Source organism: Macrosteles quadrilineatus, unplaced genomic scaffold (genome assembly GCF_028750875.1).
Source record: "Macrosteles quadrilineatus isolate MER2022 unplaced genomic scaffold, UCM_ALF_1.0 Scaffold_6__1_contigs__length_79288215, whole genome shotgun sequence".
Lineage (NCBI taxonomy): Eukaryota > Metazoa > Arthropoda > Insecta > Hemiptera > Cicadellidae > Macrosteles > Macrosteles quadrilineatus.
This window is the reverse complement of record NW_026542599.1, coordinates 20,570,424-20,593,612: the sequence shown is the minus strand read 5'-3', so window position 1 is coordinate 20,593,612 and position 23,189 is coordinate 20,570,424. Positions and strand designations below refer to the sequence as shown.

The following is a 23,189-nucleotide window of genomic DNA, read 5'->3' as shown; positions in this document are numbered from 1 at the left end:
AAATTTATATTTTAATTTTTGTTTGTTGTTGTTCCAGATCAATATACATTTATATATTTAATAAAAAAGGTTAAATTACCAGTGTTTGCCAATTGATCATGATGTCTATTTTACAGGAAATGCATATCCGTTGACAAATCGCCATTATCAGCCCTAATATAATTTCTTAATCTTTCCCATTACAAGAGCCAAACAATTAACTTCGAGTCGAGGCTCGGCCTTTATTTGTTTGTTTCTTCGTTTTAACGTGTAACTTTTGTGCATGTGTTTTCAAACTTCAAGACAAACCTGCACTGGGGAATATATTTTATATTAGGGCCGATGTTGGTGATTTAATCGCAGAAATAAATTTCCTGTAAAGGATAAAACAGAATCAAACGGCAGACACAGGTAATTTGACCTTTTAGATTTTGAAATTTTTATTTAAAAACACAAAATGGCGGTTATATGGTTAACGAAGCGGTTTTGGAAAAACTGATTATCTCCTTATTTAACGCCAAGAAATCATCACCTTATGTCCCCCACCTTTTTTGAACACCCTGTGTGTAAAGTACCTCTAAATTATTCTCAAACATACTTTTATGGTCTTGTACCACATTGAAATGTAAGATATATAAAATTAATTCTACTTTGAATCATATATTGTAAAAAACGAACAAACAGAGGAAGATAGTTAGCCTGAAAGAAAATTTAAACTATTACTGTTACCTACATTCACTTACTCATCGAATAAAACAAAGAGTACAGGTAAATAACCAAGTATATAATAATATGAACATGGTTTGCCAAGCCTAGCCCTGAATATAAAGTAGCAATTGACTTTTATACCCTCAAACGAGTTACAGTATCGACGCTAAACCTACCGGCGTTGAACAATTAAACATTTAATTGTTTACCGTTAAATAATAATTTACTTTATAGTTACAAAAAAATATCCAAATTAAACTACTATATCAAACATACCAAAAAGTTAAATACACACGTAAAATAACACTTCTTATGATATCTTTACACTTCAGCATCAGATGTCATGATGATTGGAGTTGATTAAATCAATTTGAAATTGATTACCACTTACCATATTTTATCGTCGTTTTTTGGTCGTTACTTGGTCCGTATCTCTTCACAGTCTTCATTAATGACCTCCCTGACGCACTTCAGAACGAATCTCTGCTTTTCGCTGACGATGTTAAGATTTTCTCAACTATATCTTCTTTAGATGACTGCCTCCGGATTCAGAGAGATCTGACTAGTCTTGATCGTTGGTGTGAGGACAACAGGATGAATTTGAATATCAAGAAGTGCCAGGTCATTACTTTTCATCGCTGTAAAGTCCCTATGAACTACAATTATTCAGTTCGCAACATAAATATTGACCGAGTGCAGCAAGTTAAGGACCTCGGCATCATCTTGACGCCCTCATTGAACTATCAGGCTCATGTATTGGATTTATGCTGTAGAGCAAACAGAACGCCCGGTTTCATCTTCCGTTTCTCAAAGCAGCTCAGCGGTTCAGAAGCTCTAAAGTCCCTTTACTGTGCCTTGGTGAGGCAAACTCTCGAATATGGTTCACCAATATGGAGTCCTCATCAAAAGTTATTAATAAATGAGCTGGAGAAAATTCAACGAAGATTTGTTCGAATGGTGGGCTTCAAGATGGGATTCCCATACCTTCAGGTGCCCATTGAAACTATATCCCTGGCACTTGGTCTTCAGTCGCTGGAGGAACGTAGACTCATTGCTGACACGGTCCTGCTGCACAAGATTATCAACGGAAGAGTCGACTGTCCTGACATGCTCCGCCAAATCCATTTCAAGACTCCTTCCAACACAAGGTCGACTGATCTGTTTATCAAGCAACAGCACCGCACTAGCTACTCAGCAAACAGCACGATGGTTCGAGTCCAGGGAGCTGGCAACAAAGTGACAAGGCATGTCGACTTTTTTCAAGACAGCGTAAATATACTGAAAAAGAAGATCATCAGTCTCAGTCAGTCCTAATTAAAAATTGTTTTTTGTTGTTCAAACTGTTACTCTTGTCTGTTAAAAATTTCACTTAAACATTTCTATTAGTCAATCTATTTATTTATCTTTCTCATTTGTTATTGTTGATAGTAGGTTTGTTGTTATTGTTTCATATTTTTTATTTATTGTTGTTGTTTGAAATTATTATTTATTTGTATACCTTTTGTTATTTTGTCAGTTTTTGTTTTGTTTGGCTAGGTTTGGCATTGTTACTGTTGCTTGTTATTAGATCATTATATATTGTTCATTTTATTTCTAATATTAAGCACAAAAATTGTTATTATCAGTTAAGTCATCCTGAGTTTAATGTTTTGTTTTGTATGCTGTAAAATGGAGATGTCCGTTGGAAATAAATAAATAAATATGTATGTACCATCTTGTAAAAGATTTATTTGACGTATTTTAGTACTTTCAGGAAGGCTAATTTAATAACACATAGGCTGCTGATAAAGAGGTTATAAAACATAATAATGGTTTAAAATAATATGGAATCGATATGAAAATAAAGTAAAATTTGAGTGAGACATTTTACACTGAACTGTATTACCATAATGGATAGTGCTTTCTGATGCATGTATATCTTTTGATATTTTGAACTCACCTATCCTGCAATTATAAATAATGATAAAAGTTTAAAAGTACTTAACAAGATCTTAGAATCAGTATTGTTTTGTATTTATTTCAAAATTAAGATCTAACGGAGTAAATAATAATCAAAGAATAAATTGCTGATGTGAGAATTGAAAACGTTTGAACAGAAAAAATGAGTCATTTATATATGATAGAATATTGATATACGTCCCTTAAAAAAGTATGCATTTAAATGGGACCTGAATATTTTATATGCGTTTTCAATACTACCTCTCCGCAGAATAAATATTTATATTTTGTTTATTTGAAATGCACTTCAGCGAACGTCCAACCACATAACAATCAATATTTGAATGGACTGTTTTATTACACTGAGACCACATAATATTTAATAGTGCTGATAACTTTTTAAATAATAAATAAATAAAAATGCTTTTATTGATCAAGCGTTTCTCAGTACAACTGCTTTTCAGAACAACTCTCGTCATATTACAAGTAACAATAACTTATAACTAACAATAAATAACAAACAAATAAATACAAACAAATTTTTATCACATAAAGTTTATTTATCTCGTAATAATAATTAATTTTAAGTTAATAAATTGAATTTATCAATCAATACATTTTTATAGGCAGTTATACAGGGTGTTTTTTTAAGTGTGCCACCATTGGGATCTCAGTAACTAATGATTTTACAGCAAACTTTAAAAAAGAGGTTCAAGAATAATGAAATAAACTTTTTGTAAATGGCCTCCATTTTCCAATTTGACGGTCAACTTTGAAATTTCTTATGGAACAACCTATATTTTATCGGATTTTTTCGGATAGAACATGCAATTTAAAATTTTTATTATTCTTGACATTTTTTCGATAAACCCACTCGTTTAGGAGTTACAGCCTATGGAACAATCACTTCCGGTGTACATTTTACATCATGTAGCTCCTAAACAAATAGGTTTATAGCGAAAATGCGAAGAGTAAATAAGTCAAATAAGTCTTAAAATTGCATCCACACCCAAAAAGACCATAAAATTCGTTAAAAATATTAATTCTATTATAAAAAAAATGGTGGCCATTTTCCAAAATGGTGGCAAACTTGAAAAGTGGAAAACTGTGTATTTTATGATCTTTATGGAATGTGGATGCAATTTTAAGACTTATTTGACTTATTTACTCTTCACATTTTCGCTATAAACCTACTTTTTTAGGAGCTACATGAAGTAAAATGTACACCGGAAGTCATTGTTCCATAGGCTGTAACTCCTAAACGAGTGGGTTTATCGAAATGTCAAGGATTAAAAAGTTTTTAAATTGCATGTTCTATCCGAAAACATGATTAAATATAGGGTGTTCCATAAGAAATTTACAAAAATTTGATTTCATTATTGTTAAACCTCTTTAAAAACAAGGGAATGTTCCCCATTTAAAGTTTGCTGTAAAATCATTAGTTACTGAGATCCCAATGGTGGCACACTTAAAAAAAAAACACACTGTTTATTGTTTTAGCGAATTTCCCATATAGGGAATAAGCTATTACCGTAGTACTCATGGTAAGACCTGGACCCGGGACAGATTTTTTTCGTTTTGAGGTCCCTAGAGGCTAAAAACACCATCCGTTAAAATGTATATATATATATAAGTCTATATATATCTATATGTGTGTGTGTGTGTGTGTATTTATTTATATATGTGTCCGTTAGCGCGATAACTCGACCAAAAACGATCCGATTTTGATGACATTTGGTACAAACGTGTAAACCTACGTTTATTCGACTGAGTTCGCGAACCAGCATGATCGGACAATGGAAACGTGGGTTATGGGGGGTTTTATGGGGTAAAAATGGGTTTTTCCCTCTTTTAACTCAAAAAACATAAAATTTTGCAGTTTCTTTCCAAACCATTTTGTAGAGCTTAAAAAAACAAATAATTAGTATATTGAAGCTTTATAATGCACCTAATGGTTACGGAGAAAATTCCAAAAAAATTTAAATTTAAAATCCCCATGTTATTCTTATGGAGAATAAGTAAACTGTTGTAGTTTGCTTGTTTATAACAACATGTTTTGCCCAAATTTGGAAAATGTTATTATTTCTTACCCTTCCTGTTGCAGCAAACCTAAGTATGTGTTAAACTGAATCTATTTAAATAGGGAATAAATGTGATATTTTTAAGGAGACATTTAAGTGTAAATCCAATCAGGCAAATGGAAATTCGCTTAGTCTGCAGGTTTGCTGTGGCGGGGGTATTTGCATGTGAATTGTTCAAAGCAGTGTGTGGATGGGTTCAAATAGATTTTTCATAATGCGTATATAAATAAGAATGTTATTTATATTTTTTAAATTGTATATAAAAAACATAAGGGCTCAATTGATAATCGATTTAAATGTAAGGGTGGAAAAATACGATAACAACTAGTAACTGCTTTTAACGACAAACTTAATGAAGGATATTATAATTTTTTTTTGCTTCAAGCCACATTTTTTTTTGATTAATCTTGCATACTCTGATTAATCAATTAAATACATTTTTCCCTGTGGCTGAAAGTAAAAAAATCCTTGGGTTTCTTTTTTCGTTTTTTTTCTTCAAGTCTTGTTTGCAATAACCAGAGTGTTGAACTTGGCCATATAACTTACTTTGTTAGCTAGTGATGACAGTGATCAATCACTAGCTCATGTTATTCAAGTTAATGTTGTATTATTATTTATATCATTTGCTTATTGTTCAACTTGAACGGATTGTAAATTAAATAAAGTTAAAAAGATAAATATAACTTACTAATTAACAATCTATATAAATAATGTTAGTAACTTTTTATTAAAATAAGTAGTGTGTATGGAAATGAATAGCATCTATTTGTTTGTTTATTTTTTAGTCCAACTAAATAATTCCTTATATTGATTTATTAAATTTACTAAACCAATCAGTTTATACTGCGTATTCCTAATTGTCTGGACATATTTTGTGAACTTGTTCCTTGGGCTAAGACAAACAGAAATTCCCATATACGTATGGGTCTAAAATGCCTAGATTTCTGTTTGACAGTTTGTTTGGGATTTTTAAGAATTATTTTATATCTCGGGCATTTTTCAAGATAGAAATTTCAAAATTGTAATAAGTGTGTATTTCAGTAGGTAAAAGGAGCTTACAAAGCTTTGTTCCTATATCTCAAGCCGTTTTAATACGGCGGCCATTTAAAATCTTTAATGCCAAATTTCATTAAAACAGTAAAAATTAAGAAAATTCTTGTTAAGATCAAAAAGATATAGAATTTAAATCAAAATCAAATAAGACCTAGTTTGGTAAAATCGGGTGAAAAAACGAGTTATCAGTTTTTTCCTACATTCGGTTACGCAATTTAATATAACTACCATACTGCTCTGTAAAATAACAAATAATAAACAATACGGAAGTCCTATTAAATTGCGTAACTGAATGTAGAAGAAAACAGATAGCTCGTTCCTAATTTATTCGATTTTAACAAACAAGGTCTCATTTGATTTGAATTTAAATTCTCTATCTTTTTGATCCGAACAAAATTTTTCTTAATATTTGCGGTTATCACGAAATTTGGCATTGAAGGTTTTAAATGGCCGCCATATTGAAATGGCTTGAGTCATTGGAATGAAGCTCTGTCTGTAAGCTCTTTCTAACTACTAAAATACACACTTATACCAATATTGAAATTTCTATCTAGAAAAATGCCCAAGATTTAAAATAATTATTAAAAATCACAAACAGACCGACAAACAGAAATCTAGGCATTTTAGACCCATAATTATATGGCATTTTATGTTTGTCTTAGCCCCAGGAACAAGTTCACAAAATATCTCAAGACGATTTGGAATCACCCTGTATAGGGATTACTCCAGCAACCACCAAGATGGCAGGTTCAGACTCTGTTCGGTAGGCGGATGCTACCCTGAGTGCTGCCTGACGCTGCACTCTGGCAAGCCGCATCCTATACATCTCCTTATTGAGCGCGTCTGCCCACACCTCCGCACCATACAGGAGCACAGACTGAACTGTAGACATCAACAGCCTTCTGCAACTGGAACGAGGACCTCCGACATTGGCCATTAACCGGCTAAGAGAAGAGATCACCTTAGCGGCCTTGTCCACCGTTCGGAATATCTGGTCCCGCCAGCTAAGCTTAGAGTCAACCGTGACACCAAGATACTTGGCGGCACGAACGGACTGGACTTCGACGTCCCCCACCCTCAACGGCACAATGGTGTCAATCCGCTTTTTGGTCAGAATCACGATCTCGGTTTTGTTCAGCGCGAGTGAGAGACCGTGATCTGCCATCCATGCGTTTATAGTTCGCATGACTCGGTTTAATTTTAGCTGGGCCAGCTCAACACTACGAGCAGCTATTAAAGCTGCAATGTCATCTGCGTACCCAACTAAAACGGTTTCTTCAGGCATTTCAGACCTAAGGAGGCTGTCGTAGGCAACGTTCCAGAGGTCCGGGACGAGTATGGAACCTTGGGCAGCACCAGAAGTGACACTCATCGTCCGCGGGCCTTCTGTAGTATCATACATGAGGAGGCGGAACCGACGAGGGCTCAGGTCCCCCGCAGCAACCACGGCTGAATTCAGTCGGGAACGGATCAACTTCTCTAGGACTTTCCCAGCCATATCCAACATGCAAAGGGGTCTGTAAGAGGACGGCAATTCTGGGTCTCCTTTCCCCTTCCCTACGAGCACGAGCCTAGCTTTTTTCCAGCACAACGGAAATACCCCCTTTGCTAGGCAGGCATTGTACATGCTCAGAAGAATCAGGGGATTGATTGAAAAAACCTTCTTAAGAGCCTCACCAGGTACCCCATCAGGTCCAGGAGCCTTGTTGTTTTTTAGGGATAAAACGGCAGTCTCCAGCTCCTCATGAGTGAAGAGTGGGACATCGTCCATCATCTCAAACTCACGCAGTGGGCGCAGAATATGTTCCGGAAAAAGGGATTTGACGACCCTCTCCATAGCGGCCCCCTCCATGACGGAAGGTGGAGAGCGAGTGGTGAGTTTTTGGGTTACTAGTTTGTAACCCAGGGCCCACGGGTCGGAATCGACATCATCCCTTAGTGTTTTCCAGCAATTGTGTTTGCTCCGGTTGATGAGAGACTTCCTCGCCACCTTGTAGCTCTCCAGCTTACGGCGTCTATCCAAGGGTGCCCTGGCCCTGGTAGCGAGTCGTCTAGCTCTCAAAGCAGCTCGGCGCAAATCCGCGATCTCTGCAGTCCACCAGTATACGGGTCTCCTATCGCAACGGAGTCTCTTGCGGGGCATTGACTCATCACAAGCCGAGGCAATCAGCCCCATCATCGATGTAACTATAGCCTCTGCATGAGCCATGCCAGGTGCGGCAGGCACCGCTGGCACTCCCCGCAGGATGGCCTCGGTGAATTTAGCCACGTCCAGTTTTTTGGTGTTCCACCGAACGGGCACTTCCCGAGATGCAGCAACTTGTCTCGGGAGGCGATCTAAGACATTGAAAATAATGTATTGATGGTCGCTGGCCGTATAATCCTCCAAGACTCTCCAGGCTGTGATCCTTGGCAGAAGAGACTCAGATGCGAGGGTTATGTCCCCCCATCCCATCTGGATCATCCCCAAAACTGGTGAGTTCTGGTGTTCATCTGGGATCGTTCCCCTCATCCCGGGTCGCCGGAACGTTGGCGTGTTGCCCTAGTTGATTACAACGAGTCCGGCCCTGGCAGCAAAGTCCAGGATGTAACATTTTATCGCATAAAGATTATTTATCTCGTAATAATAATTAATTCTAAGTAATAAATTGAATTTATCAATCAATACATTTTTATAGGCAGTTATATATTGTTTTTGCTTGTGTATTGTTCTAAGTAGTGTGTGGATAGGTTAAAATGGATTTTTCATAATGCGTATATAAATAAGAATGTTATATATATTTTTAATATGAAAAACATATGGGCTTAAGTGATAATCGATTTTATCTACAATGTAAGGGTGTAAAAGTACGTTAATAACTAGTAACTGCTTTTAACGACAAACTTAATGACGGATATTATAAATTGATTTTGCTTCAAGCCGTTGGTTTAATCTTGCATACTTTGATTAATCAATTAAATACATTTTTCCTTGTGGCTGAAAGTAAATAAATCCTTGGGTTTCTTTTTCAGTTTTTTTTTTCTTCAAGACTTTTTTGCAATAACCAGAGTGATGAATTTGGTCATATAACTTACTAATTATTAATCTATATAAATAGCGTTAGTAACTTTTCATTAAAATAAGTGGTGTGTATGGAAAAGAAGAACATCAAATCAAATCAAATCAAATCAAAATAGCATTTATTCCGCCAAAATATTCACAAATTACAAATCATGTTAGTACCATACAGAAATGTTTACAATATTGTTTGGTATTTTAATAATATAAAATTTAATATAAACATAAACATATAAAAAAGCTTTTTAAATTAGCGAAATATCTTCCACAAAGAAGGAATACCTCTGTGTGTGGAAGAGAGTCGTATTGTATATATTTATACATTTTTTAAGCTAAGTGATGAAGAAAAAAAAATTATTTTAGAAAAAAAAATGATTTTGGAATAATAGATACGCTGGAGGACTTAATGGTAAGTGAGTGTAATACTATATTAGACAATTAGTGAACCCTTCCCCCCTCCCAACACCCAATCACCCTCCCCCCAAAGATAACCTATCTACTTCCCAATACACACACACATACAAGCTCACACACGCAATCACACACACACTCACACACACTACCACACACTGTTACACTCAGCTGTCCTCGTCCCAACACCAACAAGCGGCTGGTAGCCCTAGGGTACTAGGGCCGTCAATGCTCTGTCCCTGTGGCACAGAATCGAGAACTGCACACACACACACACACACACACACACACACACGCTCACAAAGACGCGCGCGACGTTTACGCTGACATTCAATCGTTCTTTCACCTTATCAGCTGATGTGAGTTTAGTTGTCTGTCTGTAAGTTGGTCATTGTCTGTAGGTTGAGATCATTACATTTTGAGCAGCTGATCTCTCCATACTTTGTAGCCATAATGTAATTTGTTTTTTGTATTTAACTAGTGATCCAAAATAGTTTTCCCGTAAGTTGTGAGGCAGATTGTTGTAGATAATGTGAGCAACATAGTAACAATTCGTCGTAGAGTAAGTTCTATTTAGTCTCGGTAAGCAAATTCCTCCACCTAGTGCATGTCTGGTTCTGTATTCGTGTGCTACTCTTTCAAAAATGTCATCAAAGTGTTTGAATATGTAAATAGTCATGGTTCGGATGAACAACTGTCTGATGTCGAGAACGTTCATTTCATTGAAGAGAGCATCCGAAGGGTAGCGCCGACACCTGCCTAAGGCTGCTTTAATTATAGCTTTTTGGGTGGTTAATAATGGCTTTAAAATATAACTATATGCACAGCCCCAGGCTATTATTCCTCCGTCAAGCAAAGACTGCACGTAAGAAAAATATGCAATTCTGATTTCCTCAAATTCCAAAACCTGTCTTAACTGATTAAAAGCATATATATATTTTCTTAGTTTATTGTTTAGATATGATACGTGATCTGCCCATGAAAGTTTATAATCAATAATTACGCCAAGGTATTTATATTTTTGCACTCTATCTATCACTGGACAGTCACAAGCCGGATCAAAATTTGGACAAGAATGAATTTTTAACTCATTGATGAGTGTGTCACCACGATGACTAAAAGTGATTGGCATGAATTTGGTTTTATCTACATTAAGTGTCAAAACATTTTGATCAAACCATTTTTTTATTTTTGAAATACCTCTTTCGGCGAGGTTGAAAACAGTCTCCCAATCTTTACCTTCGAACAATACTAAAGTGTCATCTGCAAAGAGGTAGAACTTCCCTTCAATGTTGATTTTCACTAGATTATTTATGTATATTAAAAATAATAAAGGACCAAGGGTACTTCCTTGAACCACACCATAGTCCACTTCAGCTAAATTGCTCTGAACTCCGTTTATGACAACGAATTGCTTTCTTTCAGAAAAATACGATTCAAACCAGTTCAATGAAATGTTTTTAATCCCAACTAACTCCAGTTTTTTTAAAAGTATTGATCTGTCAACAGAGTCGAATGCTTTTGCTAAATCGAAAAATACTAGTACAACTTTATTACCTTTATTAACTGCTAAATTGATATCTTTGTTAACTTCAAACAAAGCGTCAGAAATATTTTTTGATTTCCTGAATCCAAATTGACGTGATGTTAAAATATTGTAATTATTTAAATAATTAGTTAACTGGTCTTTAATGATTTTTTCCAATACCTTGGTTAACACACTCAGCAAGGAGATCGGCCTAAAGTTCGAAGTCTCAGAGCAGTCTCCCGACTTGAATAGAGGAACAACCTTGGCGATTTTGTAAGCGTCAGGGTAAACTCCACTCCGGATACTCATGTTCGTGATGTGTAAAAGTGGTTGTTTTATTGATTCCCAGTTTTCCTTGAGTAAATCAGCTGATACACAATCATACCCTGGAGCTGAGCCTCCTCTCAGTCTGGTGACGTAAGTAGTGGATACATAGGGCTGCTGAGGAGTGACGTCACAAGAGCCATGTGGTGCTTAATTGACGGTTAAGCATCTGGTGGTAATGGTGCGTGACCTAGCACGTGGTGTGGTGGGTTACGGTATGGTGACGTCATGATGACGACATGCTGAGGTGTGAAAGTTAGGTGGATCGATATTTTCAAGGTTATTGTTGTGGTTTAAAAAAAAACAGCATATCGGTAAAGGGATAAGTACCGATATGCTGATTTTTAAATTCTTTATTGAAAAATCAAAATTGACATACGAGGAATATAATTGTTTTCAAACTTAAACCTAATACAGATCTAAGCTAAACTAAACATTTGGATCATAGAGTTAGGTCTACTACAGTAACAACAGTTGTCAAATTGTCATCCACACATGTCGCAAGCGAAACAGTGTTTGCATTGGTAAGAAGAGTAAATTACGATTTTTTTGTCCATGCATATTATACACTCAAAGTTTGCTTCTTTTATTGGAAACATAGTAGGAATTTTGTTAAATTTGAGAAATTAGCTATATATACGACATAAAACTGTTGGAGATAACTATTTGTACATGTTACCTTTGCAATGTTTGCGATATAATTTGTTGTTAATGAGATGTTGTCTTTAGCTAGTTCCACTACAGACTAATGAGAGACCCATCATACACATTCTTTTATGCTGTTTATGATTGCTATCTGGTATACAGCAAACATTCGCAATTGAAATATTTCCACTTTTGTCTTTGCATTTTATAAGATCGTCAAGTGAAAAGTTTGTTATTATGTACATATTACAAAAAGTGTTTGGATTTTTGGTTTGCAATGTTTCTGTGAGAAAACTTATTAAAAACCACTATTTTATTATGTCACCATTATAAACATAAATCCAGAACTAAACTAAAATATCACTTTAATCCTGCAAGGTGTATCAGCTATTTAACTGGTATGGAAAAGTGATGTACAGAGTTTCTACTTCGTGAACAGTTGGCGGTACATGCGGGCAGAGCATTGTTCCACTAATTACAACCATATGCCACATTTGCAACATAGTACCTTATATTTCTAAGACTTGTTTATTCATCCAAATCGTTATGTTTTTGAATGATTTTTAAAATAACAAACATTTGGTATATTGTACATTGCTTAATGTTAGACGTACAAACGATCAAGCTATATAAAAACAAATTTCCCACTCTTTACCCTATAATTTACTATTTATTTAAAGCAAATGTTAACTCTCATTACTCTTGGTTGTATTGTAATCCAACGTATTTCTGTTTATCGTTTGTCCTTTTGTGAAACTGTTTGAATGTTTTTTTATTGCTAGTTGTAGTACAGAAAACTATTCAATTTAACTAATTCCACTGTTAAATATGTTCAAATGTTAGGTAAGGCTTCTTTCACCGTCAACCAGTCTTTCTAATATATCCATCACTTCCTTGCTAAATATGGATCTTTTTACACTAGATGATATTATATTTATTTGTTCTGGAATGTCTTGATGTAATGCTCTATTGTAGCTCAGATAAGGAATATTATCTGTAGTGGATGAAATAGTGTTATCTTGTATGTTGTTATTATTTAACTTTGAATTGTTGGATTCCATTTGTCTGTCTCTAGTGAAACCACTTTATGCGAGTTTACCAATCAGATAATATAGATGTACTGGTACATGTATAAATAATCAAGGTGTATAAGCTAAAAATACCCTCCTCAATACTGATATCTTCAATTAATTTTAATACAAATTACTGATTTTAGCAAACAATCTTTTTTAATAAGATGTTGTCTTTAGCTAGTTTCACAACAGACTGATGAGAGACCCGATCTTAAACCTTCTTTTATAGTTTTTTCTAATGGCTACCTAGAATCATTGTTTATATACAACAAACAGTCGCAATTGAACTATTACCACTTCTGTCTTTACATTTTATGAGATCGTTAAGTGAAAAGTTTGTTATTATGTACATATTAAGAAAAAGTGTTTTTTGATTTTTTGGTTTGCAATGTTCCGTACATAAAACTTAATATAACCACTATTTTATTATTTTACTATTACAAACATAAAATTCAGATCCAAACTAAAACAACACTTTAATCCTGCAAGGTGTATCAGCTGTTTAACAGTTGGCGGTATGCGGGCAGAGCATTGCTCTACTAATTACAACTACGTGCCGCGGTTTAAACATAGTACCTTGATATTTCTATTTCAACAAGACTCACCCATTCATTCAAATCTATATGTTTCGAATGGTTTTTTCAAATAACAAACACTTGGTATACTACACATTGTTTAATCTACAACAAATAACCACTCATATACATAAAAAAATTGCTTCAATACAAAATCAACAGTAATATATAGCAATGAATGTTCCAGTAAAAATTGTGAATAATTCTTATAACAGTTTGTGACACAATTGGTATTCAAGTTTACCAATCAAATCGTAAAACATATAATGGTAGATGTACAAAGCGATCAAGCTATATAAAAAAAACCAAATTTCCCACTATCTACACAGTTATTTACTATTTAATAAAACAAATGCCAACTCTTATCAAATATTCTTGTTTGTATTTATAAAATTCAATGTACAGTTCTGTTTATTGTTTGTTCTATGTTTGTCCTTTATGCGATAAAAATTAGTGGAAAGTGGTTTTTGGTTTTGTATTGCTACCTGTGGTACAGAAAGCTATTTAATTTAACTATTTTCACCGTTCACTATTTTCACTGTTAACTACGTTCACATGTAACGGTTTCTTTCACCGTCATCCAGTATCTCTAATACATCTAACACTTCCATGCTAAAGTCGGATCCATTTAAACTGGATGATATTATATATATATGTATATATATCTGTTGAATATATGAGTGTCTTGATGTAATGGTTTGTTGTAGATCAGATGAGGAATATTATCTGTAGTGGATAAAATAGTGTTATCTTGTATGTTGTTATTATTGTACTCTGAATTGTTGGATTCAATTTGTCTGTTTCTAGTGTAACCACTCTATGCGAGTTTACCAATCAAACAATATAGATGTATTGTATAAACAACCAATGTGTACAAAATAAAATCCCTTCCTTCAATACTGTTATCTACAATTAATTTTAAAGCAAATTTGCGTTTTTTAGCAAACAATCTTTTACATTATATAAACCTACTGTGAGATATTTATATTAACACTATCACGTAAGCTACAACGTGTCATCAAGAGGTTGTGTACAATCCCTAACAAAATTGTTGACTTGCAAATTGTTTGTTATTTTAAAACCAATTCTGAAAAATATCCTTTTAATTCAAATGAAAACAAAATGAATTGACAAAGCGTGTAGACCAAAACTAATGCGGGTACTGGTAATTTCATTGTTTCAACGGTAGCTTCTCCAGTTAGTGAAGATCCCTGTAACGCCCGCATGTGTTTCAACGGTTCGTTCTTCGTGATAGAACATAGAACATCTATGCTCATCTATGCAATGTTCCAATCCAGAGAGCTGAAACGTTCAATCACCCCACTGTCATTGAGAAAATACTCTTTACTTGGTTCTTTTACGTCGAAGTAAAAAACATCGCAGCAAGCTAGATCTTTAAAGTTTTGTATTCAGAACGTTTCTATCTGGAACATTATAAAGTAAAACTATTTGACCATTGCAAACATTCATTAGTTAATTGTTAAATAGTGAAAGGATGGTAAAAGTAATATTCTACAGTTAGCCTGTTTGCAGCTAGATTCAGTCGTATATTTCAGTTTGAATATTTCAGCAGTTCTCAAGACATTTCATTATCACAGGTAAATATTAATTGTATATAAATATACATAAGGTATAGTTTGATTCTTTTTAGCTAGAAGCTTGAAGATTAAGGCTGGTTATTATTTATTCTACATAATCTAGAGGTTATTCATATTGCAATGCTAATTTATATTTGAGTAACGAGCATTTCACATGTTTATTTTCTGTAGCTCTATTCCCTCCTACTACGTGAAGGCGATTTCTACGAAACACTAATCCTCTGTTAATAATGAACGAATTTTTTTACAAACGATGTGTCAAAATTAAGCATTTTTTGTTTATGTAGACGCCCTTTATCACAAATTCCTGTAATAAAAGTTCTCAGGCTTTACCCCACGGGTCATCAAAAAATCTCAATGTATTTCTTATGAAGAAAAGATTATTTTTTACTTAAACAGATGAATAATTCGTAATACTAATTACAGCTGTTCGTAGTAAACACGTGATACACACAAAAACGTATGTTTTCAGTTTTGATAACAACTGTATCCGAGTGATTCATTACACCATTTTTGAGTTGGCTCTTTTAAGTAATTGGAAATTACGACTATTATTCGTTTTAAATTAAGGTTTGGAATACATTGCAATTTCTCGAATTCGGTTTGTTATGCACGCCATTTCGCTTTCCCATGTGTATTGCCCCCCCCCCCCCCCGCATTTCATTGGTTGAGTAGACCACGCCCACACCAATGGGGTGTCGTCTGCGTACTGAAGTGCCCCTCGCATTAATTAGTAAAACCACGCCTACTGTCTATAAAAGAGACTGCGCACGCCATCATCCTTACACAGTTCATTGTTTGATAGTTGAGGTCGAACATCAAAAGGTGAACTGTGTAAAATGTAAGAATTATTGCAATGTCTGACCAACATTGTAATACTTGCTTACTATTTTACTGTTAAGTTTAATCGTAAAATATTTATGGCTAGGTTCTAAATTTAAATAATGGAATTGTACACCAACCATTCTATCTTAAAAGTTTACGTAAACTTTAGAATTCGAAGCATAGGGTTGTTATAATTCATGTGGAAAAGATTTTGCGGAAACGTAGCTCTAGCAGCTTGTACATGACCTACGATCTTTGAAACATGAATAGTTCCAACTTACATCAATAGTTAAATTATTTTTGAACGAAACAGTGTCAATCCTTGTCTAAAACCCAGCGGATCTAAAAAATCCTTAACGATTTTAAGTGACCAGTGGTTTATCAACATGGAGAAACACTAACATATCTTTGAAATTGTTTAACAAAATTAAAAAGTAAAACAGTGTTAATCTTTGTCTAAAACCCAGCGGATCTAAAAAAATCCTTTTAGCGATTTTAAGTGACCAGTGGTTTATCAACATGGAGAAACACTAACATATTTTTGAAATTGTTTAACAAAATTAAAAAGTAAAACAGTGTTAATCTTTGTCTAAAACCCAGCGGATCTAAAAAAATCTTTAGCGATTTTAAGTGACCAGTGGTTTATCAACATGGAGAAACACTAACATATCTTTGAAATTATTTAACAAAATTTAAAAGTAAAACAGTGTTAATCCTTGTCTAAAACCCAGCGGATCTAAAAAATCCTTGGCGATTTTAAGTGACCAGCTGTTTATCAACATGGAGAAACACTAACATATCTTTGAAATTGTTTAACAAAATTAGAAAGTAAAACAGTGTTAATCCTTGTCTAAAACCCAGCGGATCTAAAAAAATCCTTAGCGATTTTAAGTGACCAGAGGTTTATCAACATGGAGAAATACTAACATATTTTTGAAATTGTTTAACAAAATTAAAAAGTAAAACAGTGTTAATCTTTGTCTAAAACCCAGCGGATCTAAAAAAATCTTTAGCGATTTTAAGTGACCAGTGGTTTATCAACATGGAGAAACACTAACATATCTTTGAAATTATTTAACAAAATTTAAAAGTAAAACAGTGTTAATCCTTGTCTAAAACCCAGCGGATCTAAAAAAATCCTTGGCGATTTTAAGTGACCAGCGGTTTATCAACATGGAGAAACACTAACATATCTTTGAAATTGTTTAACAAAATTAGAAAGTAAAACAGTGTTAATCCTTGTCTAAAACCCAGCGGATCTAAAAAAATCCTTAGCGATTTTAAGTGACCAGAGGTTTATCAACATGGAGAAATACTAACATATCTTTGAAATTGTTTAACAAAATTAAAAAGTAAAACAGTGTTAATCCTTGTCTAAAACCCAGCGGATCTAAAAAAATCCTTAGCGATTTTAAGTGACCAGTGGTTTATCAACATGGAGAAATACTAACATATCTTTGAAATTGTTTAACAAAATTAAAAAGTAAAACAGTGTTAATCCTTGTCTAAAACCCAGCGGATCTAAAAAAAATCCTTAGCGATTTTAAGTGACCAGTTGTTTATCAACATGGAGAAACACTAACATATCTTTGAAATTGTTTAACAAAATTAAAAAGTAAAACAGTGTTAATCCTTGTCTAAAACCCAGCGGATCTAAAAAAAAATCCTTAGCGATTTTAAGTGACCTGTGGTTTATCAACATGGAGAAATACTAACATATCTTTGAAATTAAAATTCTTGCAATGTTTCAAACTAATTTACCTGTATAAGTAAAATTTCAAATTCTGTTTAAAAAAATCATAATGTTTGATCATTCTTACGTATATCTCAGAGGATTAGAAACCTTAGCGTTTTCAATGGCCAGTGGATTGTTGCAAGACAATTTAAAATAAATTAAAATTCCATATACCAACCATACCAACCTCTCATCCTGTCTTATTCTTTGCATGATAGAGCAATTGATTTTTGTAGTAGGCTATCATAGTTTGTTTTTCCTTTATTACTTTCACGCATGTTAAAAGAATACAGTTGTGCACTTGGCTTTTTAGTACTTGGCTTTAGTAGTTTGTTTCTTTACTCCGTGTTTTTTTCATGCATGGTAAAACAAAATAGTTATGCACTAGGCTTTGGGGTTTTTTTTAATTTACTTATGACCTTGACCTAGATTCGTTTTATAGACAAAAGAAACACATAATGTTAAACTAAACTATTACATAAGTTAATAAGTTAAGTTAATTCTAATGTTTTGATAAACAATGATTTCTGAAAAATGTGAGTTTTAATCCTTACATTGTATAAAAAACTCTTTGTGTTGTCGGTGGGGGAAGTGAGGGAATCATATATAAGACAGCTGTGGTCATAAGTGGGAAACATTTGTAGAATACACTTAAAACCAGATCAGCTTTGAAATATGATAAACTATTTACAAGAAATATTTATGATATGTAACTGTTAGGTACGTAATCTATGAGTTGAGTCTTTTAAACTCATGGGAAATTATGACTTTTAATCGTTTTTAAATAAGTTATTTGTTTTTAAATAACTACTTTACTTCTTTGCAATTGTTCGATTTCGAGCAACATGTACACGTTCGGCCGCTTAGAAAGCGACCTCCTTTAGCATTGGTTTATCATTAGCGCACAGGTCGTTTTCTAAGCGGCCGAACTATAGTTCATTATTACTTTAGTGATATCAGGAGTAAGTACACATGCAACCCTGGATGAGGAAACTCTCATTCGTATTAGAGACCCTCCTCATTCTAAGTTTTTATTTTTATTATTATTGGTTTAACCCTGTCATACATCCCAGCTCCAAGAGAGATGGGGAAGGGAGGGGGAAGTTACTTACATTGAACATACTTTCTTTATATGATAAATAGTAAAAAGTAGTGGAGAGTGGCTATATAAGAGAGAGATTCTTCAACGTATGTCAATCGCACTTCCATTTCAACTCGAAACGAGTGTTCCAAGATGAGGAAAGAGGCAAGGAATGCTAGAGAGAGGAAAAGAAATGAAATACTTAATATTGCATATGAACAATTGCGAAGTAAACTACCTTTTGTAAAAAGAAGTGATTCCAAATTTAAAACTCTACAACTAACCATAAAATACATTAGAATCCTAGAATTGCAATTGGAGCAAGCTGTATCACTTGGATTGTCTGAAACTCCACTTACAATAATGGGAATATAAAAAAATGTGTTTTAACTTCTTACCACACTAAAAACCGAGTGAAACAGTTGTAATGAGAACAATAATGTAGTATATAAATATATCTCATAGCAAAATGATCAATCTTTTATACTTTCACCTCTTACTCCAACCTTCCTTCTCCCACCCTTTTTAATGGATATATAAGGAGGTCCGTCACACTATAAGTCATTCACATTCTTACCATCAGTCACTATTAACCTTCGACCATGGCACCCAAAGAGAATATCTTTCCTAACGTACTGAATATGTTATTTAATATTTCTCAAGAAAACGATAGTGAAGAAGATGAAGAAATTGAAGACGAATTTGAATTGGATGTTTCATATGAAGAAGATGCTAATGAACAAAATAATGCAGAAAACACATTTGAGGAAGAAATTGAGTTGAGTAATTCTAAACTAATGAATGGAAATCCAGACTCTTTGGACATTTACAAAAATGTATGCTTAGAAGAAATGGAAAGTTTTAACCACCAAGAAACTCCAAGATGTAGCAATATAGAAGAACTAATTTCGAATGCTGCGAGAGGGGTTTATCCTGTTTGCCGTAGATTATTTCCTTCAGATTCTGATGATGAATCTGAATAAATTGTATTAAAGACTAGACTTAAAAAATACAAAAAAAATTAGAATAGTTCATTTTATGGTTATTATAGTGAATCATTTAATGATGTATTCTTGTTAAAAAAAAAATTATCATTTGACCTTGACCTACTTACAAGCTATTGAAGATAATTGGTTTGATTTTGAAAGTCACACTTTAAAACATAAAATATCCTAGTTTATCCCCTTCCACTTAGAGATATTATACCCCCTCCCCTACCTCCCTCCACCTTATTTGGTATAAAAGAGAGACGATTTCGTAGGGTGTCATTATTAACGGATGAACTATTGTCGAGTTAATACCCATACCATGTTCCGTTGCAATACTTGTGAAGCATTATTTAAAGATGAACTGCTTTTAAACATTCATGAAGAAATCGAACATAATATAGACGTAATAGAAATTGATAGGAATGAAGAACAACTGGAAGCAATAGATCATATATTAGCTCAACACGAATTTTCAAGAACTATTGGTAAAGATCCTACCTACAACATGTTTCGATGCAATACTTGTGCAGCATTATTTAAAGATGCGTTGCTTTTGGCCATTCATGAAGAAATTGAACATAATAGAGTTGGAATTGAAATAGATCAAAATGAAGAAGAACAACTGGAAGCAATAGATCAAATGTTAGCTCACCACCAAGTTTCAAGACCAAGTGTAATTCATTATGCACCAGCTCCACCAGTTGAGGTAGAATTACACGCCCATGCACTACCTGGTAGTGTTGTAACACACTTTAAGATTGATAATGCGAAATTGAAACTTGAAGAATTTATGAAAAGTGCAAAAAGGTTGGTAGTAAATACTTTGCAGAGTGAATTAAAAAGATTAAATTTTATAAAGTTTGGGCTGTTACTAGATGCTACGTTTACAAACACGCAAAATGAAATTTCTCCAAGAGGCTTCCTTACAAAAAATAGAACCGCTATGTTTTCAACAGACATTGAACAAGTTGTATCTGAATGTTTTGAGGAACTCTTGACTAAATTACAAGAACATGAAGGAAGAGGTTCTGGATGGGGTTTGTTAGACATAACAGGACTAGACATCAGAGTACACAAACATGGGTATGGAATTCGAGGAAGCAGCTACATCCCTCTACCAAAGAAAATAAGCTCAACCAAATCTTGTATCAACGTGCAAAACGAAGATAACGAATGTTTTAAATATGCGATGCTTGCAAAATATGTTAAGAATACTCCAAAAAATCCTAGCCGACACTATCACAATGTTCAGCATAAATACAACTTCCAAGGGGTAACCTACCCCGTTTCTTTATCATGTATCTCCAAGTTTGAAAAACAAAACCCAAATGCATCCGTAAACGTTTTTGCTTTAGATTCGTCTAACAACGTGTACCCTCTGCGAATTACAACGTCTGAACGTGTAGATCATACGGACTTGCTCCTTATAAATAAAGGAGATATAAACCATTATGTATATATCAAAGACTTTGCAGCTCTTGTATCTAAACAGTTGTCTAAATATAAAGGAAGAAAAACAATATGTAAAAGGTGTTTTTGTTATGTAAATAAATCTTTGGAAAGAGGAGGTTCACGATGGCTATTGGAACATCAACTTCTATGCACTCAAAAAGATACTGTAAAAATCAAATTACCAGATCCTAGTAAATCAAACATTGTCTTTAACAATACTGTTCAACAATATCGCATACCTTTAGTAATCTACGCAGATTTTGAATCGACATTGATTCCCATCGAGCTTTCAGATTGCGAAGCTAATAGACGAACCAAGTACCAAGCACATAAACCAAATAGTTTTTGCTTACTTATAAAATCAACATTGAATGAAGAACATCTACAACGCTTTGGTTTGACATCGCAGCCGCAATTGTATCGAGGTGAAGACGCCGCTAAGTTGTTTATGGATACCCTCTACGATATCGCTAAAAAAGTCGAAAAGTTGTATAATGGTATAATACCAATGAAGGTACTTGAAGAAGAACAGCTCGTACAACACGAATCAGCAGCATTATGTTACCTTTGTAAGAAAGAATTTACTGAGGATAATGTGAGAGTCCATGACCACGATCATCTCAGTGGCGATTATAGAGGACCTGCTTGCAATAGTTGCAATCTAAACTATAAGATACCGCGGTTCATCCCTGTAGTTTTACACAATCTTAGTGGGTACGATGCACATTTCATAGTTCCAGAACTAGGAAGAGATGATGGGCCTATCGATGTTTTAGCTACCAGCACGGAAAAATTCATTAGTTTCTCTAAAAAGATTGGAAAAATGAAACTTCGATTTATTGATTCTTTCAGGTTTATGCCATCAAGTCTTATGAAATTATCGGAAAACCTAAAAAGAGATAATCTAGTAGAAACACTTAAGATTGTTCCTCCTGAGAAGATTAATTTAGTGCTGCGTAAAGGAGTGTTCCCGTACGATTATGTTGATGGGTTACATAGATTCAATGAGACTTCACTTCCTGCTCGTCATCATTTCTACAATAAGCTCAACGAATGTGAAGTTACATCGGAGGATTATGAGCACGCTTGTAGGGTATGGAACGAACTGAATATGAGGACCCTTGGAGAGTACTCTGATTTCTACGTAAAACTAGATGTAACCCTTCTATGCGACGTAATGGAAGAATTTCGAAACACTTGTTTGAATGCATATGGGTTAGACCCACTCCATTCTTACACGTCTCCAGGTTTAGCTTGGCAAGCCATGTTAAAAGAGACACAATGCAATCTAGAACTGCTTACAGACATTGACATGTTGTTAATGATTGAATCCGGCGTTAGAGGTGGTTTAACTCAAAGCGTAACCAGACACGTTAAAGCTAACAACAAACATCTTCCTAACTATGATGAAAAAAAAGACTCAGTATACTTAGGGTACTTTGACGCGAATAATCTTTATGGATGGGCTATGTCCAAACCGTTACCATATGGCGATTTCAAGTGGGTTGATCCAGACTCCATCGGCGATATATCCCTCATTTCAAAGTATGGCGATACCGGATATATTTTGGACTGTGACTTTGAATATCCAGAAGTCCTGCACGATCTTCATTACGACCTTCCGCTCCTAGCAAGGACCGAGGTACCTTCAAATGGAAAATTTCCTAAATTAATGATGACACTTTTTAACAAACAACGTTATGTTGCTCACTTCTGGGTGGTTCAACAAGCTATCGAACTCGGTCTTCATCTTACAAAAGTCCATCGAGCCATTCAGTTTTCTCAATCCTGTTGGTTAAAACCATATATTGATTCCAATACAACACGAAGAACAGCAGCCACGTCGACCTTTCAAAAGGATTTTTTTAAACTAATGAATAATGCAATTTTTGGCAAAACCTTGGAAAACAAAAGAAAACATAAAAATGTAAAACTAGTTACAAATGCACGGAAATTACAAAAACTAGTACAACAACCTAATTTTAAAACGTCAATTATTATAAACGAAAGCCTTGTTGCGGTGTGTATGAATAAAACAACTGTAAAGATGGATCGTCCTCTGTATGTAGGTATGTCTATACTTGACATTTCTAAAACGCATATGTATGACTTCCATTACAACAAAATGGTTGCTTA

The 23,189-nt window shown here is 34.3% G+C and overlaps 1 protein-coding gene across 1 annotated transcript; it reads left to right on the top strand.

Moving 5' to 3' along the window:
- The first annotated feature begins 1,338 nt into the window (after window positions 1–1,338).
- Window positions 1,339–2,001, top strand: LOC128997375 (uncharacterized). The gene has a single exon (XM_054423012.1). The coding sequence runs from the start codon at window positions 1,339–1,341 to the stop codon at window positions 1,999–2,001; it is 663 nt and encodes a 220-aa protein (XP_054278987.1).
- Window positions 2,002–23,189: the final 21,188 nt, after the last annotated feature.